At 53.2% G+C, this 23,451-nt stretch overlaps 1 protein-coding gene across 8 annotated transcripts in view; it reads left to right on the forward strand.

The window, feature by feature from the left end:
- Positions 1–23,451, forward strand: part of SEMA4A (semaphorin 4A) — a 53,099-nt gene that overhangs the window by 11,003 nt on the left and 18,645 nt on the right. For 5 of the 8 annotated variants that reach the window (XM_048828292.2, XM_048828291.2, XM_048828289.2 and 2 more), the window contains exons 2-3: positions 5,857–6,019; positions 20,241–20,400. In XM_048828292.2, coding sequence (XP_048684249.1) covers positions 20,307–20,400 — 94 coding nt within the window. In that variant the 5' untranslated portion in view covers positions 5,857–6,019; positions 20,241–20,306. The other 3 variants (XM_048828290.2, XM_048828293.2, XM_048828286.2) reach the window with 3 other exon arrangements.

The raw sequence follows: 23,451 nt of genomic DNA on the forward strand, positions 1-23,451 counted from the left end.
TGCAACCATGCACAAAGCACGGACGCACGGAGTAGCACCTGGGCACCTTACAACAAGCCGTGGGCACAAAGCAGCCCTGCAATGAGTAGCAGCTGTGCAAGCCGGCTTGTGCACCGTCCATGGGGCAGCCATGGCCCAGACAGTGCTACGGACGCAGTTCCAACAGGCTGCCTATAAAGGCGAAATGAGCTCCGTGCAAAGGCCGGTTTCAGTGTCACTTCCCACCCCGGGCTGCAGTCAGAGCGTGCACCCCGCAGCACTAACCCATGGATTCTGCCACGTGCCCCGTGGCTGCCCGGCTGCCCGGTTCAGCTTGCTAGCAGCCTGGGGTGCTTCGCGCCTTCTTACCTCCTAGGAGCAAGAGCGGGAAGTCAGGCTCCATGGCCCAGGCCATCCCTGGCCTCTCTGCTGTCTGCCAACAAGGGCCCAGTCGTGATGATGGGGGAGGAGGGGTGGGTTGTGACTCGGACCCTCCAGCTAGGGCTGAGAACAAGCAAACTCACTGTGCACAGGCTATCGCCCCCAACCTGGGCTGGGTTTGAACTCGGCACCTAAAGGAGATGGTCAGAATTTAGAAGGGATTGTTAAACCTCCTGCTTTGGGCCTTGAGCTGAGCTCTGGTAGAGATGAGGGCGAGGCCTACGGGTGGCGGGGGAGAGGGCGAATTATCCAGCATCTGCTACTGCAGGGTTTTACAGAGGGTTACCCTTCTGAAATGCAAAAAGAACCCAGCACCCACCCCCTGCGCAAGGCCAGCCCTCCACAACCCGACCCACAACCACAAGGCAACGCCACAGCCCCCCCTTCAACAGCCACGTACAGTAGCTAGAGAGAGCACACGTACAGGTAAGACATCCCACGTGACTTTCTCTCACGCGTGGGGCTCTTGCGTGGTGGCGGGCAGGTAGCTGCTGTATTTTCCCCAGGTTTGATCTGTTATTACTTAAACGGGCCAAGTGGGAACGCTGCAGCACCTTTAGCTGGACACAGCAACTTTTAACCTTCGGCATCCCGGTGTGTTGTGATAATCATGCAAATCTTCAGACTCATGTTAAAAAAAAACCCCGACAGATTAAATTATTTTTCTGGCAACTCGCAAATCCGTTAAAAAACAAAACAAAAACAGCCAGGCCCGTCAAAGACCAGCGAGGTGCTAACCACAGTTTTACACCTTTCCCTGTAACTGGTGCTAGCCACTGTCAGAGGGAGGATCCCGGGCTAGGTGGGCTTTGTGACTGATCCTTTCTGGTGGCGTCTGGGTTCTGATGATGTTCTGTGTCCCGTCACCCCTTTGACACCACGGTCCATTCCTTTGGGACGGCAGCCCTAAGGACCCTGCTGAAATCCACGGGATGACTCCCCACGGACTCCAGTGCAGGTCCGGACATCCCCCTCCACTCGGCTCTGATCTCCACACTGCTTTCGTCAGTTTCCTGCCTGTGGCTGCAGCCAGTGATCCTGCGTGCGTGGCTGGCCCGGTCAGGGGCTGGTGCATCGCATCTCCCCGGTCGCTAACCTGCTGTGTGGGAGAAGGCTCTTTCCGGTGGCTGCTGCATTATTTCTCATTTTGCTGTTATTAGATGAAGGGGGAAGCCACAGGCGTGTCGGCCAAGCCTCCCACAGGGGAGCCTGTCACTAGCGCCAGCATAAATCAGCAGGGCCTGATTCTCCAGGACCCTGCGAGCTCATGCTGCCGGTTGCACTGATGCGGAGCGGGTGTGAAATGCTGCCGGATCAGAGGGCTTACGTGTTTCGCTCGCGTTGCACTGGTGTGAACGAGGGCACAAGGTGCCGAGCAGTGGCGAGCCAGACCGGCTCTGACGGGAGGGAGAGGGGAATGGGGCTGCATGGCTCTTGGGAATATTCTCCTGGAAGCACCTTGGGCCCAGTTGTGGTTCACACCGCAGCTCCTTTGCACTGCCCGAGAGGTGTGAAGGGACACCCCCCCCGGGCATTGCTAGCTCCCAGGCTTTCAGCGTGACTCTTGCGATATTTGGTGACTTGCTGCAGACTCCAGTTCCTGGAGTTGCATGAATCCAGCAGACTCCAGATGTGCGTTTAGTAGGAAAAGTAAATTCCTAGCTCTCGTGGTCGCAGAGGAAAGCTTGAAAACGTGACCCATGCAAAAGTCAAATGACAAATAAAAAGAACTCCAGATGTATAAAATCTCATGGGTTTTCTTAAAGCCAATCTCATGGGTTTTTGGAGGCCTGGCTTATGGGGTTTTTTTTTTTTAACTCTTGGGGTTGGCAGGATGAATTAGCAGCAGGCCTGAGGTGCTGAGTATGAGTGCAAATAACTGCAAAATATGCAAGCTTTGGAGTAGAAAAGAGTCTCTCTCTGTGAAAAAGTGTTTTGATGGCTCTTGGCTCAGGTCACAAGGACTAGGCTGGTTCAGTTTGCATGGACGAGCTCTCAGAAACAGGTTGGTGCTGGGGGGTGATTCAATTGGTGGCACATGCTTCCCCCTGAGTCAGTGGTGAATCACAGCCCCAGCTTCCAGGCACTGTTTTCAGAGATGAAGAGCAAAAGCCCTGACCATTTGTGGTTATAAAAGATTCCCCGGGAGCCTCCTAACCATCTTGTGAAATCCTTGCCACACGCCTAAATTCCTAGATTGTTTTTCATTTCCTTTCTTAGACTTTTGGGTGGTGTTCCTGTGCGCTGTTCAGACAGTGGCCACGCTCCAACGCAGCAGTGGCTGCATTTCAGGGGTGGAGACTGTTGTTGTTATTCATTGGTTACTTGTATTGCGGTAGCACCTAGGAGCCCCAGCCATGGAGCAGGACCCCACTGTGCCAGGTGCTGTACAAACACTGAACAAAAAGATGGCCCCTGCTTTGCCCTTGCAGTTTTAGTCTGTGAGACACTTGCAGCTGGACAGTGTATATGTCCTCTTTTCAGAGTAACAGCCGTGTTAGTCTGTATTCGCAAAAAGAAAAGGAGGACTTGTGGCACCTTAGAGACTAACCGATTTATTTGAGCATAAGCTTTCGTGAGCTACAGCTCACTTCATGGGATGCATACTTGCATAATGACTTAGCCACTCCCAGTCTCTATTCAAGCCTAAGTTAATTGTACCCAATTTGCAAATGAATTCAATTCAGCAGTCTCTTGCTGGAGTCTGGATTTGAAGTTTTACAGACATGAAAGTTGTGATATTACAACAGAAAAACTTCAAATCCAGACTCCAACGAGAGACTGCTGAATTGGAATTCATTTGCAAATTGGATACAATTAACTTAGGCTTGAATAGAGACTGGGAGTGGCTAAGTCATTATGCAAGTATGCATCCCATGAAGTGAGCTGTAGCTCACGAAAGCTTATGCTCAAATAAATTGGTTAGTCTCTAAGGTGCCACAAGTCCTCTGTTTAACAGAGATGCACCCCCCCAATACCCTGGATCCAAAGGCCCCTCACGTTAGTGTCATCTGATCCTAAACCTGTTCTCCTGATCCACAAGATACGATGCTATACAGACCACAGAGTGCTGTGGGATCCCTCAGGCTGAAGGGAGCTATCTAGACCACCTTGCATTTCCACACATGCCGTGGACAGGTACGTTCGGTCTGCTTTTTATTTTGGATGAAATGGCGGAAGGACAAAAAAATACAATCCCCCTGGGAGAAAGAGCACGGGGTGTGTGGGCTGCTCCAGGAGGGTCTGCTCCCGATGAAACCCGCAGTGGCTGCCTCTCTGAAATGTAGAGGGCCGGGACACTGAAGACCAAGGCATATCCTTCCTTACCCACCGGGTTCCTAAGCTATTATCTGTGCATCCATGGTACTTTTATGGCCCCTGTTACTGCCGCATCTAATCTGAGCACCTTGCCGTCTTTTATTGTGAGGTGATGTTAGCTCCATGTTGCAGATGGGGAACTGAGGCACAGAGAGGCTGAATGCCCCTAAGCTATTTAGGCACCTAACTCCCAATGGGAGTTGGGAGCCTAGATCCCTTTGAGGATTGGCGCGTAAGTGAGATACCCAGCGAGTCTGTGGCAGCCAGGGCATTGAACCGAGGGCTTCCACCGGACCATCCTTGCGCATGCACTGATGGCTTGGCACCGTGACTATCTGAGGACAGGAAGCGGCTACAGCTTGGTCTTGGAAGCCTGCGTGTTCAAGGAGCATTGACGCCACTGAAATAGGGATGTGTGTTTGTACGGCTGCCGGGGGCTCATTGAAAGGTGCATGGCAGTGGGGGAAACGCTGCTGCCAGCTTCTCCTTTTGTTCCGAGAAGAAGAACAGCAATGACTCAGGCCGGATGTGTCTAACCCAGCCTTGTGCCAGGCGAGCATGGCAGCCGCTCTAGACAGGAAGCCAGGTCGCCTGTCTAAATGCCACCTGCAGTGGATCGCTCTCCCATCTGCGAGCTTTTCCTTCTTGTCACCTGTTGTTGCTCTCCACGGCCTGCAGCTGGTGCAGGTTTTGCTCCACCTGCCACTGACATGCAGCTACCTCTGGGGCAGGGCGCGGCAGGGGGTCTGTGCCCGCTGCAACGATGCATGAGCTTTGCGGTGTCCTTTTTCTTTTCTAAAGGAGGGGAAGCGAAAAATAACTTCCTCCACGGAGACTTTCAGGGGGGATTTTTGCACAAGCGGAAGTGGAGTTAGCAGGACTCGTCCGGGGGGCCAGAATTACGATCTTTAACTGCATGGACAGAGGGATACGTTACTGGCCTTAACTGAGGGAAAGTTGAAGTCTTCTCTAGCCAAAGCAGGCAGAGTCCGGACAGGGGCAGTACGGACTTCCCCGGGCCGGCGCACAAGGCCCCTCAGCTCTCTTCCTTACGCTGCAAGGTGTTTGGGGCGAGGACAGCTGCTTTGGGAGGTGTTTGTACCACCTGCAGCACCGTGGGGCCCTGGCCTCGGGGTGTGACTGCCAGACAGATAATAGATCGCCTCGCTTGGATCGCAAGCTCCTTGCAGCAGGGGCTGTCTCTTTGGTTTGTGTTTGTACGGCGCCTGGCACGGCAATACAGATAATAACCGCGATGGCTGGTTGCTGCCATGCTGGACTTTCTTTGAACCAACAGCCCCAAGGCCCCATCTCAGCTCCCTTCCCCCAATCAAATCACACCCCTGCCCTTCGCAGCCGGTGGGCCTGATCCTGCAAAATGTTGGGCACCTTCCACGTGGCACTTTCCCCTTCTTGGCGCCTATTGCAACCCAAGGCTGGCCTGTTTGAGGTCAGCGGGGACAGGATTGGGCCCCCGCCTGCAGAAGCTGGATGGAGGGAGAAAATAACCCCACAAGCACATACAGGGCCCGATCCTGCGCTTGCTCGCTCCCCTGGCTTTGATATTCCTGATGTACCCTGGGGCACATGAAAGCAGCCCAGGGCCTCGCGCAAAATGGGTGCAAAACGCTACCGGGGTGCCGGTGCCGAGCGCTACCAGGCCAGCATGGTTGCGATGTGCACGGGGATCAGTCACTGCGTGCTGAGCTGGGCAAACAGGGCCCCACTGCACTGAGCTACTGGCATTTGGCACCTGCTTAGCCTGGGCATCAGTGACAGCACAAGAGGTCAGGCTGAGGGGGGGGGGCCCTGAGCTGCTCCCGGTGCCCATCAGGAGTAACCCCGCTGATGTCGATGGAGTCACAGCGGAGCAAGTCCAGGATCTGGCCCACGAGGCGCCAGGCAGGGTGGCCTGGGGGAACCGTCCCAGCAGGCGATGCCATGACGCCTGGTCACAAATGAGCCAGGTGGGCACTAAGCCTTATGACTGCGGCCTGCACGTGAAAGCTGGGGAAGCCCACAAGAGCCAGGGTGCCACTGGGTGTGGGGCAGCTGGATTTCTAGACGAGGGGGTGGAATGGGGAAGGACTGACTCGTGATGCATGTCTTTCTCTCCAGCCAGGCCATGCCGCTCGGGGGAGAGGAACTGAGCCTTTCCACTGACCCCAGCAGGTCAACTGGATCCCAACTGGAGCCGCACAGAGCTTCTTCCTGCTCGGCTGCTGCCTGGCTTGGGGTGTGCGTGTCAGTCGCACACCAGCTGTAGCTGGCTCGTTGGGAGGTAAGCGGTAACTATGGCAACGCAAGGAGGGTCCCCAGCAGGCTGAGGAGGGATGCACGTCTGGGAAGGGATTTTCCTCCTCTAGATCGCAGGGAGCAGCCCGTTCCAAGCAGGTTGGTTTCCTCGCGCCGGGAGCTGCAGTAGAGTGAGGTCAGGGAATCCGAGCTAGGAGGGGACCCGGCGGGGATAGGAGAGAGAGATCTGGGCTCCTCTCGGGTGAGGATGGGGGGCAAGCTGTTAGTACCCAGGTGCCAATCAGGAGCAGGTAAGATGGTGATGTTCTGTATTGGGGGATGACGATGGGGGAAAGAGGGGCTGTTTGGATGGGAGCTTCTAAAGAGAGCAGGCAAAGGGGGGAACCCACAGCTGGCTTTTTCCAAAGGGTTTCCCAGCTGGGGAATTCATGCAGCGAAGAGCATCGGCGCCTGGTTTCCTCCAGGAAAATCCCAGCTGCTAAAACAATGAGGAGCCCAGTGGTAAAACACGCACGTCCCCAATGGGAGCACCGCTCCCGTTAGCTGTTAATCAGGGAGCGAAACGAGGCACCAGGGACCTTTTGCTAAGCCGGGCTCCATTGTGCATTCTGGCCGCGCCTCTCTAGGCAGCTCACCGGCAGTGCCAGGGTGGGAAATCCAGAGGCCAGACCCGCCGATGTGTTTTACACACCAAGCTCATGCCGTTTCTCAATCGGCTTGCGTGGCCGCCGGGCCTGATCCCCAGCTGGTGCAAATCGCTGCGCCGCCGTTGACTTCGGTGGAGCCACCTCGGTGAACACCAGCTGGCAACACCGTCCGTGGGTTGTAAATTCACTCCAAAGGCATGAAATAACACCTGCCCAATGGGGCTGTTCTCAAGAGAGATGAAGGGTTTTCTTCTGTGCTCGGTAATGCAGCAGATGCAGAGGAAAACAGCTGGCATAAATCCACCAACTCCATTGAAGTCACACAAACTGGGCCACTGACTCCAATGGAGTGACACCGATTTACACTGGCTGGGGATCTCTTCCCAAGGTTCCTGTCCCGCAGGGTTCAGTGAGAGGTGTCGAGTGGTGCATTGGAGCCTGTGGGAATGGAGGGAGGGCAGTGCCGGGGCAGGGCAGGACTGAGAGAATGATACAAATGCAAACTACCCTGAAAGAGTCTCAGCACTGTGAGCCAGATCCTCAGCTGGTGTAAATCAGGGTTGCTGCATTGAGTTCAATTAAGCGATCCTGGTTTGCACCAGCTGAGGATGTGGCCCGTTGACACCAACAGAGCGGTGCCGATTGGCAGCAGCTGGGGATTTGGCCCAGCGCGATTTGTTTTGGGTGAACAGCTGCGTGGGGTGCTGTGCTCAGCCCGGTGCAGGGGGAGGGTTAAGGAGGGACAGTCGGTTGGCGGGACTAACAGAGTGATGACCCAGAGCCCTTTGCGTATCTCTATTGCTTCTCCATTTTTCACGGAGGTCATCGCTGCCCATTGCACTTGGTTCCAGGGCTGCAGGTGTCAGTAGCTCTTATCGCACTATCTACACAATACTCAGCGCTTTACATACCTGAGCTAATCCCTCCAGTGCATCCCCTGCTGGGGAAACTGAGGCATGGCAGGGGGACGTGATTTGCCCCAAGACCACAGACAGGGAGTTGAAGTAAGAGCCAAGGGGCAGAACTCAGAGGATCCTGGGTCGCTCTCCTGAGCTCAAACCACTACACCACTTTCACCCTCTCCCTCTCCCAAGAAGCTTTGCCTTCTCGTCTGTCGATCACTAGTACTGGAAAAAACCTTCTAGGCTGGGAACATAGGGGCAGAACCCCACCTGGTGTAGAAGGACATAACTCCATTGGCGACACCAGGGCCAGATCCCTAGCGGGTGTAAACAGGCAGCGCTGCATTGGAGTTGATTGGCCTAATATTTATTAGATAGACAATGTAATCTTCATTGGATAGGATGGAGGAGACCACAGATGGAGGGATATGGATAGATAGAGGCATATGGATGCATACAGCTGGATGGATAGATCAAGGGGCATGGATGGAGGGATATGGATGGATAGATACGAATGGATGGATACAGATGGATGAATGGATAGAGGGGCATGGATTGATGGGGATGGATGGATAGAAGGATATGAAGGGAAACAGATCGATGGAAGGTATGGATGGAGGGAGATGGATGGGTGGATGGAGGGGCTTGTTTGGTGATAGATCGATCAGGTAGCTAGGAACCCAGGGGGCTGCTGCCCTCTCTGAGAATCACAGGTCAGCAGCTGGGAATTACCTGCAATGCTCAGACAGGGCGGGGTCTCTCCTCTCCATCTCCAGATGAGAGTGTCTGTAATTCCCCGGGGTGGCTGGCTCCACAGGGTTTGGGGTGTGCGCAGCTGGGCGGCTAGCTCTGTGATAAAGAGGGCTGGACAGATCATCTCTTTCTGGCGCTGGTGGGGAAGGTGGGGAGAACCAGAAGAAGAACCCCCTGCTTTCATATTCCATGGGAGGGTGGGCAGGCAGCGAGAAAGCACCAGGCGCTCTTATTCCCAGCCTAGAGACCTGGAAAGAAGCTGCTGTTTCCCACCCGTTGGAAAGATAAAGCCAGGGATAGTGGGGAGGTAGAGAAAAGCCATGCTGATCAGCTGCAGACCCGCAGGTGCCAGCATCAGGCTGCAGCAGATCCACTGATCTGGGAGGAAGGGCAGCCAGGGAGAAGGTGGGAAGGGGAGGAATCTGTCTCTAGGGGGGTGCGATTTCTTCCTGTGCAGAGAGCCCAGGACCCCACTCAGTCCCTCAGTGACTGAAGTGTGTGCATTCATTTTGTGCTGGTCCCTCTTAACCCCAATGTAGCGCATCTGGTGGATAGTGCTACATCACGTAATACCAGTATAGAAGGGCCCCTAGAATTGCGAGTGGGGGGCGGGGTGGAATTAACCCTTTCTGCCAGCAGTTTCTGTCACTGTCACAGGTTCCCTCCCTGCACTGGATCTGAGAGGGATCCAGATGGCAAAACTGGTTCTGGACTTTGAACACCCCAACCTTTTAACTATCTTGAATAATTTTGTATCACCTGCAAATTTTGCCACTTCATTTCCACTCCCTTTTCCAGATCATTTAAGAATATATGGAACAGCACTGGTCCCATTACAGCCCCTTGGGAGGATCCCGCAGTTTACCTCTCTCCATTGTGAAAACTGACCATTTATTCCTACCCTTTGTTTCCCATCTTTCAACCAGTCACTGACCCATGAGAGGACCTACCCTCTTATCCCATGACTGCTTAGTTTGCTTATGAGCCTTTGGTGAGGGACCTTGTCAAAGGCTTTCTGAAAGTCAAAGTACAGTATATCCACTGGATCATCCTTATCCACCAGCTTGTTGACTCTCTCAAAGAATTGTAATAGATTGGTGAGGCATGATTTCCCTGATCGATCTGTTCTTTATTGTAGTTTCGACCAGTTTGCCCAGTACCGAAGTTAGGCTCGCCAGTCTATAATTGCCAGGAGGGCCCATGGAGCCCGTTTTAAAAATTGGCAATATATTTGCTTCTTTCCACTCATCTGGCACAAAGGCTTGTTTCAGAGAAAGGTTACATACCGCAGTTAGTAGTTCTGCAATTTCACATTAATACTTATAGAAATAGAAATTAATAATTAATTTCACATTAATGAATACCAGCTGGACCTAGTGGCTTATTGACGTTTAATGTATCCATGTGTTCTAAAACTTCTTCTGTTGACACATCGTTGTGGGACAGCACTTAACGATTTGTTGCCCACAAAGGAGAGCTCTGATGATGTGGGTAACTCCCCCACATCCTCGTCACAAAAGATGGATGCAAAGAAATAATTTACCTTCTCTGTAATGGCTTTGTCCTGCTTGGGTGTTCCTTTAACACCTTGGTCATCCAGGGGCCCCACTGCCTGTCTGCCAGGCTTTCTGCTTCTGATGTACTTTAAAAAAAAAGGTTTCAGTGTAACAGCCGTGTTAGTCTGTATTCGCAAAAAGAACAGGAGGACTTGTGGCACCTTAGAGACTAACCAATTTATTTGAGCATAAGCTTTCGTGAGCTACAGCTCACGTCATCGGATACATACTGTGGAAAATACAGAAGACGTTTTTATACACACAAACCATGAAAAAATGGGTGATTATCACTACAAAAGGTTTTCTCTCCCCCCACCCCACTCTCCTGCTGGTAATAGCTTATGTAAAGTGATCACTCTCCTTACAATGTGTATGATAATCAAGGTGGGCCATTTCCAGCACAAATCCAGGTTTTCTCCCCCCTCACATAGCCCCCACAAAAAACCCAGTCTCCTGTTGGGGCTCTCCTTACAATGTGTATGATAATCAAGGTGGGCTCGTTCACCTGCACATCTACCAATGTGATATGTGCCAGCAATGCCCCTCTGCCATGTACATTGGTCAAACTGGACAGTCTCTACGTGAAAGAATAAATGGACACAAATCAGATGTCAAGAATTATAACATTCATAAACCAGTTGGAGAACACTTCAATCTCTCTGGTCATGCGATTACAGACATGAAAGTTGTGATATTACAACAGAAAAACTTCAAATCCAGACTCCAGCGAGAGACTGCTGAATTGGAATTCATTTGCAAATTGGATACAATTAACTTAGGCTTGAATAGAGACTGGGAGTGGCTAAGTCATTATGCAAGGTAACCTATTTCCCCTTGTTTTTTCCTACCCCCCCCCCCCTTCCTCAGACATTCTTGTTAAACCCTGGATTTGTGCTGGAAATGGCCCACCTTGATTATCATACACATTGTAAGGAGAGTGATCACTTTACATAAGCTATTACCAGCAGGAGAGTGGGGTGGGGGGAGAGAAAACCTTTTGTAGTGATAATCACCCATTTTTTCATGGTTTGTGTGTATAAAAACGTCTTCTGTATTTTCCACAGTATGCATCCGATGAAGTGAGCTGTAGCTCACGAAAGCTTATGCTCAAATAAATTGGTTAGTCTCTAAGGTGCCACAAGTCCTCCTTTTCTTTTTATAAAAAAAAAAATTCTTACAGTTAGTTTTTGCGTCTAAAGTTGCTTCTCAGATTCCTTCTTGGCCTGCCTTGTACTTTTACACTTAACCAGCTGGAGTTCATGCACCCTCCTATTAGCCTCACTGGGATTTGACATCCACATTTTAAGGGGGGCCTTTCTGCCTCCAATGGCCTCTGTTAGTCAGCTGTTTCGCCGTGGTTACATGGCATTCGTTTGGCCCTCTTACTGTCTGTTCTGATTCAGGGGGACGCGCCTCTGTTATGGTGGTTTTAAGGAGGCCTCATGCTGCTTGCAGGCATTTAACCCTAAAGCCAGCTCCACACAGGTCAGGGAAGCCACCTGTGTATGGGGGATTTTGAGGGGGCTTCTTCCACCCACTTTAAGGCCCCTGTGGATGCCGGAGGGGTCCTACCGTCACTGAGGACCAAGCTCCACCCCCCTCCCCCCGCCATCACTCTCCATTTGTGGCTTTGCACCAGCGCAGAACAATGGGAATAATTTAAACCTCCCTGGGGCCTTGTTTCTCAGCCAACGGCTCCAGGGCAGAGTAACCTAGTTTCTGTGTCACAAGGAGCTTTCTGTCCCGGCCGAATAGCAAATGCGGGGGTCCCCCCCTCCTTCCCAGCGTTCAGACAATGCGCTCAACCACACACGTCCCTGCGATCGGCTCCTCAAAGGGGAAAGCTGGCCCACAGCCGTTCTCATGTCAAAGCCAGCTAGGGCTATATGCCCCTTTCCTGGAACCTCTCCTCAGAGCTCAGGGCCTAACTAGCTGCTAGTAGTCGGCTAAGGCAGGCGAGCAAGGTGCCTAACAGGCCTTGATCCTCAGTCATTTCCTTCTGATCAGTGAAGGGCATTTCCCATTAGGGGCAACAAAAGGCTGAGCAGTGTAGTGTATCAGAATGAGGTAGTATCCCTTTAAATAGTGTGTGAGCCCCACAGTGGCGCTCATCGTGTTCTGTGCTCTAGAAGCCAGCTGGTTTGCAAAACTATTTAAAGGGACACAAACCTGTTCTGATACATCACATGCAGAAGGGGCGCAGCCCTCTTGTTCCTGCTCTGGACGGATGATCTGAGGTGGAAGCATCAGGCCGTTCCCTGCAGACCGATGCCGTGGAGAGACATTGCATCAGGGAAATGGCTTGGATCTATAGCACCATGGGGAAATGGCGGGGTGGAGGATGAAGATGCAGTGCTGTGCCTTCATGGCTAAGGGAGAACAGGGATGGATAAAGATGAACAAACAGCTGCCAGCTATGATAATAATGCTGAGTGTACTTTGCAAGTGGGAGTTCTTTTCATGCAAGGATCTAAAAGTGTCGCCTAAGGGTGAGAATTCTGCTCCATTTTGTTAGGGGAAACCGAGGCACTAAGCGTTTTTAATGTGGTCTAGTGCTTGGAGCAGAGGATTGGGAATCAGGACTCCTCACTTTCCTTGTGGTTAGAGCACGGAGGATGGGTGTAAGGGATCCTGGGTTGTAGCTTTTGCTCTGGGAAGGGAGTGGGGTCTAGTGGTTACAGCAGTGAGCTGGGATTCAAGACTCCAGGATTCTACTTCTGCCTCTGGAAAGGCATGAAAATCAGGACTCCTGGGTTCCATCCCCACCTCTGCCACTGACTCACTGTATCACCTTGGCCAAGTCCCCACCTTTATCCAGGTACATGCGCGTAACACCAGTGGAAAAGAGTTCAAATGGGTGGAATGAAAGTTAACAGTAGCTTGCAGCTGTGTTGGCTGGGATTGGTTTGATCCTGAGTGTAGCTTGCACCAGTCTCCCAAGACAAGGACGATGAGCGTGTGCTGCCAAAAGATAAGGAGTGAAATTCTGGCCGCCTTGAAGTCAGTGGGAGTTTTGGAATGGCGCCAGAATCCCACCCGGGGTGTCTCCCAACCTGAATGTTCTCAGAACAAACCAGACTTTTTGCACCTTTCCCACCAAAAACCACCGAGTCTTGTTAAAAGGCCCTTACGGGATTTGAATAGCCTAATGCTGGCTTCCTGGAACCTGCTCTCTGCCTCCATTTCCCCGCCTGTGCATTGCAATGCTAATACGTGTCTCCCACACACCGCTGTTGAGAAACTTGCTGACTTTGTGGAAAGGGCTCTGAGGCTCTGAAATGACAGAGGCCAGAGAATGGCCAGGGATCATTATGGGTGTTGGGAAAGTAATGATGCTTTACAGCTTCTAACTGAGGGCTCAGCCCTTTTGAGAGGTTGGATGATCCCCATTTTACTCCTGGGGAAACTGAGGCATGGAGAGGTGACATGACTATCCCTGGGCCACACAGCAGCAGAGTGGCCAAGCCAGGCAAAGAACCTAGGATTCCTGCCTTTCACTCCTGTGTCTTAACCACAGTGTTATGCTTATTATGCAAGAAAAGCCATGTTCCGGGTGTGTTTTGCTAGACCAAGATGGTTCTTCCCATGGGTCTCAAGAGAGAGGGCCTGGTTCTCATTTAAACTGGCTATTACTAGTAAAAAATCTGTGTATAGAGGAGACCTAAGACCTGAAAACCAAAATATTTCAAGTTGGAAATGTTCATAGAATCATAGAATATCAGGGTTGGAAGGGACCTCAGGAGGTCATCTAGTCCAACCCTCTGCTCAAAGCAGGACCGATCCCCAATTAAATCATCCCAGCCAGGGCTTTGTCAAGCCTGACCTTAAAAACTTCTAAGGAAGGAGATTCCACCACCTCCCTAGGTAACGCATTCCAGTGTTTCACCACCCTCCTAGTGAAAAAGTTTTTCCTAATATCCAACCTAAACCTCCCCCACTGCAACTTGAGACCATTACTCCTTGTCATGTCATCTTCTACCACTGAGAACAGTCTAGAGCCATCCTCTTTGGAACCCCCTTTCAGGTAGTTGAAAGCAGCTATCAAATCCCCCCTCATTCTTCTCTTCCGTAGACTAAACATCCCCAGTTCCCTCAGCCTCTCCTCATAAGTCATGTGTTCCAGACCCCTAATCATTTTTGTTGCCCTCCGCTGGACTCTCTCCAATTTATCCACATCCTTCTTGTAGTGTGGGGCCCAAAACTGGACACAGTACTCCAGATGAGGCCTCACCAATGTTGAATAGAGGGGAACGATCACGTCCTTCGATCTGCTGGCAATGCCCCTACTTATACATCCCAAAATGCCATTGGCCTTCTTGGCAACAAGGGCACACTGTTGACTCATATCCAGCTTCTCGTCCACTGGAACCCCTAGGTCCTTTTCTGCAGAACTGCTGCCGAGCCATTCGGTCCCTACTCTGTAGCAGCGCATTGGATTCTTCCATCCTAAGTGCAGGACTCTGCACTTGTCCTTGTTGAACCTCATCAGATTTCTTTTGGCCCAATCCTCCAATTTGTCTAGGTCCCTCTGTATCCTATCTCTACCCTCCAGTGTATCTACCTCTCCTCCCAGTTTAGTGTCATCTGCAAACTTGCTGAGGGTGCAATCCACACCATCCTCCAGATCATTTATGAAGATATTGAACAAAACCGGCCCCAGGACCGACCCTTGGGGCACTCCACTTGATACCGGCTGCCAACTAGACATGGAGCCATTGATCACTACCCGTTGAGCCCGACAATCTAGCCAGCTTTCTATCCACCTTATAGTGCATTCATCCAGCCCATACTTCTTTAACTTGCTGGCAAGAATACTGTGGGAGACCGTGTCAAAAGCTTTGCTAAAGTCAAGGAACAACACGTCCACTGCTTTCCCTTCATCCACAGAACCAGTTATCTCATCACAGAAGGCAATTAGATTAGTCAGGCATGACTTGCCCATGGTGAATCCATGCTGACTGTTCCTGATCACTTTCCTCTCCTCTAAGTGCTTCAGAATTGATTCCTTGAGGACCTACTCCATGATTTTTCCAGGGGCTGAGGTGAGGCTGACTGGCCTGTAGTTCCCAGATCCTCCTTCTCCCCTTTTTTAAAGATGGGCACTACATTAGCCTTTTTCCAGTCGTCCGGGACCTCCCCCGATCGCCATGAGTTTTCAAAGATAATGGCCAATGGCTCTGCAATCACATCTGCCAACTTCTTTAGCACTCTCGGATGCCGCGCATCCGGCCCCATGGACTTGTGCTCGTCCAGCTTTTCTAAATAGTCCCGAACCACTTCTTTCTCCACAGAGGGCTGGTCACCTCCTCCCCATGCTGTGTTGCCCAGCGCAGCAGTCTGGGAGCTGACCTTGTTCGTGAAGACAGAGGCAAAAAAAGCACTGAGTACATTAGCTCTTTCCACATCCTCTGTCACTAGGTTGCCTCCCTCATTCAGTAAGGGGGAGTCACAGTTGTATTTCAGTGGCCTCGTAGCCTCTATTCTTCTTTATGGGGTGTGCTCTCTGGCCAGACTACATCTCCTATAATGCACCAGGGCCAGGGGCTCCCATGATAAACCCCCTCCCCTCTCCAAGTGGGGAGGGACACTGTGATGCATCATGGGAGATGTAGTCCAACCAGGAAGCCTGGCCTATAAAGGAGAGTGGGAGCATGCAGCAGCTGGACTACAACCCCCATGAGGTGCCACAGCAGCGTTTCCAAATCAGCATTTTTCAGGATTTAAATTTCTGTTGAAAATGTATTCTCCCCCCGGCCCCCGCCCCGTGGGGAAAAACATTCCCAATTATTTTCATTCTGCTCTAGCAAAGGAGCCTTAGTGCCAATAAGAATCAGGCCCAGAACTGGTCTCGATCGAACAGGCATGCCAAGGCTGCACCCGCGGGCTGTGGGTGGAGGTGTTAGCTGGCCACACCCGCTGCTGGGCAGGTGTCCAACCCGTGATTTGTTTCTACAGGGTGTTTTCCACCCTTCTGCTCTCCAGCCCTTTGTTCCAGTTTCTTCTTCCTGTTTAATTTGCAGCTGATGACAGATCCAGCTGTTGCAGCACACGCCTCAGCTGGATCAGCTGGGCAAATAGACAGGTTCACTCCAAATCACTCCCACAAACCTGGGTGCTCTCCCAGGGCCCCCAGGTACAGCAGACGCTCTGTAGATATCTGCAGAAGCTCTGCAAAGGAGCTCTGATCAGGGTAACAGTGGGGCACTGCTGGGCAGGGCGAGATCCGGCTGGCCTGAGCAGTCTCTGCCTCCTCCGTCACAGACCGAGCACCCAGATCAGTGCAGCTGACTCGTTGAAACCCAGTTCTTGGGGAAGGGGCAGTTCCATTTTATGACTTCTCGCAGCACACCAGCAACGGCTGAGTGGAAAGGAAGTGAGGTCTGGGAGCCAGGACTCCTGGGTCTTGTTCCCAGCTCTGGGGAGAATGTGATCTAGCGGTTAGAGTGGATGAGGACTCCTGACTTCTGTGCCCTGGTCTGGGGAGGCATGCTTAGACGAGCAACAGAAAGTCGGGACAACTGGGTTCTCTTCCAGTCTCTGGGAGAGTCTTGTCTAGTGGTTAGAGTTTGGAGGACCAGTAGCCTGGTCACCTGGGTTCTATACCCAGCTCCTCTTTTGACTCTCTGTGTGACTTTGAGCAGATGGAGGCGCGGCTCTGTGCCTCAGTTTCCCTATCTGTAAAATGGAGCTAATAATCCCTGCCTCGAGAACTGCTGAGGGTTGTCAGCTAGTGGTGCCTTTTCGGGAAAGGCCAAAGGCAGCAGCAAACCCCCTGGTACAGCTCTCCATGGGCTCAGCACGCTCCTGGTAAAGGCTTTGGGTGGGAGATGAGTTAAACTCCAAAGGTGCTTAGACAGACAGCTTGTAAATAACAGTGTACTTGAAAGTGCGTGGTGGAGAATTGGGAGGGGCCAGGGGCTTATGCGCTGGCCTGTTAGTGTTAGTACAATGGTTGTAATTAACCATAAATACTTACGGATAGCGCGTCTCCGAGCCTCGCAGTAGTCGGCTCACCCAGGGTGAGGGATTTTGTCACTTTGGATGGGCGAGGAACGTTTTCCATCATGTCTAAGGCCAGGTCTGCCCCAGGGGCTGCTGCCGGCACAGCTCTGTCGGTCAGGGGCATGAAGAGGTGAGATCCCTGACCAGCAGAGCTGTGCTGGCAGGAGCCGATAGAGGAGATGCAGCTAGACCAGCCCAACTGCACTTTGCACTGGGATAGCTTATTTTGCCCAGGGCAGCGGGCGAGGGGGTGGAATAAGCTATGCCAGGAAAAGAATCAGCTGTGCTGGTACGGCTGGATCCCTTCTAGGTGCGTTTTGCCTGTGTAGACCTGGCCTGAGACTGGAAAGGTTTGGGGGTTCTGGCTTGATAAACATTTGTTGTGCAGCTGCTCGATGCTTCAAGGTGCTGTGTTGGCAGTCGCTGACCCTCAGAAGGCAAGCACCATCATTATCCCTGTCGTACAGATGGGGAAACTGAGGCATGGACTGGCTATCCCTTGCCCCAGTTCATACAGTGGCAAAGCTGAGAAGGGAGTCCGGGAGTTGCCAGTTCCACTCTAATCGCTAGACAACATTCCCTTCCCAGAGTCAGGAATAGAACCCAGGCGTCCTGACTCCCAGTGCCCCCCCCCACTCTAACCACTAGACCCCACTCCCCGTCCAATGGTCAGGCATAGAACCCAGGCGTCCTGACTCCCAGTCCCCCTGCTCTAACCTCTAGCCCACATTTTCTCCCAGAGCTGGGAATAGAACTCAGGCATCCTGGCCCCCATTCCTGCTCCATCTGCTGGGCCATGCCACCTCCTTTAAAAGCTCTTGTTTCCTATCAAAGCAACCACCCAAGGAAGCTGCTTTCTGCCTGGCTGGGGGGAGCAGGGGAAGGTCTCTGAGCTGTCAGGATGAGTCGGGGAGGCTGGACTTTCTGGTTCCCTGACTCACTGTGACACCGATCTAGCTGTGCCCAGGCAGCTGCCAGTGTGAGCTGGAGACTTGAAACAGCCTCAGCTCCCCGGCCCTAGTGTTGGACAGGAGCCCGGGAGGGGAAGGAACCGAAGCCACGTCTGGGAGGAGAGTGAACCCAGGAGCCAGCCCCTCCAGCTGGAGCTGGGCTCGTCATTCCAATCCCATGGGCCCAGAGGCCACCCCAGGACGTCTCCAATGGGCACCGGGCACCGACCAGGGAGTCCATCCATGCAGCGCTGGGGGGATCTACCAGGGGCTTAGCTGCCAATGGATGATGCTGGCCGAAAGTCTGCGCTAATTCCGCCTGTGCCCTCTGACCTCAGCCCCAGGAGAGGTAATTTCGCTGGAGAATGAGCAGCCAGATCCCGCTCTGCAGGGATCCGAGGCAGAGCTCGGGGGGCGCTGGGCCCAGGGGGAGCGGCTCTGCACTGGGTGCTGAGAGCAGAATCTCTTATACAGTAGCGCCAGGCAAGGGGATCCGGGACGGAGGGATAGAGAGGGGACTTGAAGGGGCTTCCACTCTCTGCTAGAAACACGGGGCATGGGGGCACTTTCAGAGCTGGTATTTGAAGGGAGGGGTTTTCTTTTCTTTCTCCTTTTTAAAAATCCCTCCTCCCACCCCTGGGCCCCCGCAGCATCAGGCGCCGGGTCCTGTCCCACGCTAGCATGTGGTCTGTGTGTACAGCTTGGGGTCTGGGCGTCACCTTGCTGGTCTACGGGCCAGTCCTTGCTGGCTTAAGCACCCTGCAGTCAGTGCAGTTACCCCAGGGCTGCATTTGCCCCCCCACACACACACACCCATCCCCACCCTGTGGTTTATTAGCTGCTGTTCATGCAGAGGAGAGAACAAGGTTTAGAGTTGCGAGGCAGGATGAGGCTGCGGCTTGGCAGAGTAACAAACAGCTCGGGGCGGGGATTACCTCTCTTGCCCAGAGCTGGGACAGTAGGGGGTGGGCACTGAAGCATCTTCCTGCCCTGCCTCCGGCTGCATTTCAGGGGTTGGGGAGGTTCTAGGTTAGGCAGGGGCCAGAGTGGCTTTGAGCACGGTCAGGGTCAATCATTTCCTGCCCCCAGGGGAGCCGCGCGAGCGCCCCACATTTCACAACCTCCTCTTTCCACACCGTTTCCAGCAACAGGTGCAACATCTCAGCTTGCTGCAATCTGGCTGGGGTGCAGAGGAAGAGGAGGAGGAAGGACTGTGTGTGGAGACAGCATTGGGGCCCGGGTCAGCCTGTCACTCAGCTGTCGGTGGCTTTCGAGCCCCACTCACTGGAGCGCTTGGGGAATTTGCCACCTCCTGGGAGCCCCGGATGCAAATGCCTGCCTCGACCCAGCCCCCAGCAGTGCCCGGCGGTTCTGCGAGGTGTTTCTGAAATGCTGGGGCTGCAGGGCTCATGCCAGGGAGGGGCCAGAAGGCCTGATCCGAAGCCCACTGGGGATGTCAGTGGAAAAGCTCCCACTTCAGCCGGCTTTGGATTGGGGCTTGGATCTGGCCCAAAAGATCATCGAGGCCAGGAACACACATTCCCCAACCCTTTGGGGAGGACGAGTGGGACCCGGGCAGCTTGGCCATATAGTCTCCATAAAGGGCTCCCCACCGCCGAAAAGAGCATGAGAAACAAGTTGAGTGACGGGGGGAGGGAGGGGGAATCAGGTTTCGGGAGCAAGAGGAGGGATGGCAGAGAGGGGCTTGGGATGTGATGAGGACAGGAACACTGTGTAAGCATCGGCTTGGGGTGGGGGTGGGGGTCCTGACCCGGGCACCACTACAGGAAGAGTTAGTCTGGGTGCGAAGATGGCACCAACCTGAGCTAAAAAAGCTGCCCCATCAACTGGCAGTGGCAGTAGGCTATTATCTTGTATGTGGACTGGAGGGGACACGCATGACACGCCCACCCAGCATAGGGGGTGTGGCCGGAGTGCTGTGAGCTCTTCTTTGATTCCCAGGGCCTATAGTGGGCAGAGTGTAAGTTAGAACAGCCTTGAGGCTGCTCCAATTGATACGGGTGTGCTGGGTGGAGCCCTGCACAGTCCCAGAACATGAGGGGTGCAAAGGCTTAAAGGCATCTCCCGCATCCATCTTGCCCCAGCAGCAGGAGCCGAACCGCCGAGAATCAAGCCCCGAGAGGCTTCTCCTTGGCATCTCCTGCCACCTGGGTCAGCCTCCCAGTATCACCATGGCCCCATGCCGGCCCCGCTCTCAGCTGGAAAGGCTTCTTTCCTCCCTGATGCTGCGGCTGCCTGCGGGGCTCCCGTGATGGCGCGAAGGGGCAGAAAGCTCTGCCCCGGTGAAGCATGACTGCGTACGGCCCTCTCTCCAGCCGAGCGCTTCCGCTCCAGGTGGGAGGCTGGGGCGGGGACTCTTTCATGTGGTTACCTCACTCGTTTCAACCATCTCTCCCCATCCTGCTTTCTTGACAGCTCAACAGCTGGGGCCGGGCCCCTGCACATTTCACCGAGGGCCTCACCCTTTGCAGATAACCAGCCATGCCCGGCCGGGCGCTCTGCCTCCTGTGTAGTTTGGTGATGCCCGCCACCTTCCTGTGCGCAGATCTGCTTCCCAGGGTCACCTTTCCAAGAGGTGAGCAAAGGGGGCTCGGGGGAGAAAGAAGGATGGATGGATGAGAAAGCAAGAAAAGAGGGGTGATGGGAAGGAAGGAAGGAAGAAAAGGAAAGAAGAGTGCAAAGACAGACAGACCGGGCCTGGACAGACACGGCAGCGAGAATAAATAAAATGGAGAAAGCAAAGCGAGAGAGACCGTTGGAAGGAGGAAATGAAGAAAGGGGTTAAAGGAAGAGAAGGAGAGAACGGCGCCCCTCCGAATGGCCCGCTGTCAGCCTCCCAGGCCCGGGGGGAGGGGCATGGGGCGCCGGCAGAGAGAGAGGCTCCTTGCCTGTAGCCAGGACTGGGGGGCTGCGAAATGGCTGGGGGCGAGGGGGGGCATCTCATATCTCCCTGTCGATGCAGCACATGTAAAGAGCAGGGCTCTGATCTCGGAAGCTGCTTTTCCCCTGCGAGGTTGAGAAGGGGATGGAGGCAGGTGCTTCGGAGGGAGGATGTGGGGGGAAGATGTGAGTTCAGATCCTGAACTCTATCCCTGTGCCCCGGCTTGGGGCATCGTGGGCCTAACGTTGATGCCACCTTCCGGCAGGGCTCACCCTGCGGCTTGATCCAGGGCCCACCGGATTCAGTGGAAAGGCTCCTGCTGGACTTTAGATCAGAGCCAATGGGGGCTGTAGAAAGTGGTCTCCACAGGGCCGTGCCGAGCCAGCCTTGCTCACACGGCATCGTGGCCTCCAATAGGGAAGATGGGGCAGGGGGTGGGAGGGAGCTGCTTGGGGGGAGCGGTGTGCCAGTGTGAGCCAAGTGCATGAGGTATTTAGGGAGTGGAGCCATGGGGGGGCAGGGGCACAGTGAGTGCATGGGGAGCTTGCTATGTTTCTGCCCTTGCTGCTTCTCCCCAGCTCCTACAGAGAGCACCCTGGAACTGGCAATCCAGCCCCTATCCAAGGCTGGAGCTAGGCAGGACTGGCTGCCAGGACACCTGGGTTCTATTCGTAGAGCTGGCTGGCTCTCTGTACCTCAGGGTTCCCATCGGGGCAACAACGATGATATTCACAGTCGGGAGAGTTGGAGATGCTATAGACCAAAGGAGCAGCTGTCAGCACACCAAGGAACTGATACAAAGCCCACAGGGGTTGCCAGTGGCTTGAACGGGCCTGAGTTCAAATCCCAGATGGGCCCAGTTTTCCTACCCCAAGGAACTGGCCTGGAAGTCTGACATTCTCTAGCTAGCCTGCCCTGGGCAAGAGGTCACAGTAGATGATCGCAACGGTCCCTTTGGGCTGTGGTGACGTGAGTCTTTCCACCAACTTTGGATCAGGCCCTGATTGTACAAAGCGAATGCATTCTTCCTTTTCCAAACCCAGAGGCAGTACACACCAGAGCTCCGGGGAATGCTTATAATTACCCCGGCATCCGCTGGCACCCCATGAAAACAAATTCCAGCTGCAGCCTCTCTAGCGAGCAGCCATCTATTAAACCCGGTCGCCTTTCAGCTCCTTCTGAAAAGAAAAGAAATATCATGCGGTTTCCGCTGAGCTGGGAAGGGATTGTTGGGTGCGGGAGACGGACCTGATTTAGGAGGGGAGATGAGAAGAGCTAAATATGACTGACTTGGCAAGAGAGGACAAGCATCTAACAAGCACTTGAATATCAAGGAAACAGGATGGTTTGAGAGGGTTTAGCAAGGAGTATTTATTATTGGTAGCACCTAGAGGATCCAATCTAGGAGCTGCATAGACACAGTGAGAGACAGTCCCTGCCCTGGACATCTTATAAGCTAAATAGGCAAGACAGGCTGAGGGTGGGAGAAAGGAAGGATTGTTCTCCCAGTTTTACAGATGGGAAACTGAGACATTAAGGCCCAGATTCCCAAAAGTGTTTAGGCACCTAGACCAAGGGAGTTAGGTGCCTAAATATCGTTGAGGATCTGTACTGAAGCGAGTTGCTGAAAGCCAGGAATAGAACCCCTGAGTCAATGTCCAATGCCGGCGTTACAGAATCCTTGCTCCGAGTAACAGAAAATGGAGCAAAGGAACAGTCAGGCTGAGTATCAGGCAATGCTTCCTAATAGCAGGAGGCAGGGTTGTAATTAGAGGAGTTGGAATTTGTCCAGAATAAAATAATGAGCCTGATACTCAGCCTGACTCCTTTACCTCATTCGAGCAGAGTAAAAGGGGCCTCAAAGTGGTGTGTAAATGACATTGGCTCTCGTGTTATGCTGCCAGAGTAGTGAGGATCAGGCCTCCCCTCCACCCGCATATTTTACTAAAACAATTTCCCTTCCCTGTGGTAGATTATTAAATCAATAAGAGTTTAGCAAGATCTAATATTCTTATTTCACCCTTTGGTTTGGTTTTGTTTTTTGCTTCAGCTCTGGAAATAGACAAGTCACTTTGGCTTTGGGATCTAGTCAGTTTCTGTTCGGGGGGCGGGGGAGGGTGGGGCTGAACTAGATGATCTTGGGAGGTCCCTTCCTGCAGTTCATCTCTGTGATTCTGCAGAGCAAACACACACAATCCTAGGACATGGCTGCAATTTGGGATGCAAATGCCACCGGGGACTTTTTTTTGTCTATTTGCTTTCGGTATATATAAATAAACAGTAATGGCCAGGGAAGTGTTTCCGGTTCTCTGAGGCCTTCAGGAAACGTATTTATAGTATTCTAGGCTGAATCTGCATCCCCTTGTGAAGACTTCACCCTTGCAAAAACACTGCAGGATCTTCAATGATCACAAATGAGCCAGTCCTCGTTATTTCTGTCTCATCCTTCTGGCAGCTCAGCACTCCCTAACCCCACGTTGAGGTGGGAACAGAAGGGAGAGCGCCCCCTGCTGAGCCCCCACCCCGCCCCCTGCAGCACCGGGGGGGACATTGGGGTCAGCACTACCTCTAAGGGAAAAGCACCCCCTACTGAGTCACCAGCAGTCACCGCCTTCCTCTTTCCCACCCACCCTCAGCCTGCTGCTGCTGAGAAAAGGCCACGCTCTTCCCCCAGGCCCTTTGTAGGGTCCTGCCAGCAGCAGCACCGGCTCCAGGGCCATTTCCACTGCCATGTGCTGGCTGCTC

Source organism: Caretta caretta, chromosome 24, assembly GCF_965140235.1.
Source record: "Caretta caretta isolate rCarCar2 chromosome 24, rCarCar1.hap1, whole genome shotgun sequence".
NCBI lineage: Eukaryota > Metazoa > Chordata > Testudines > Cheloniidae > Caretta > Caretta caretta.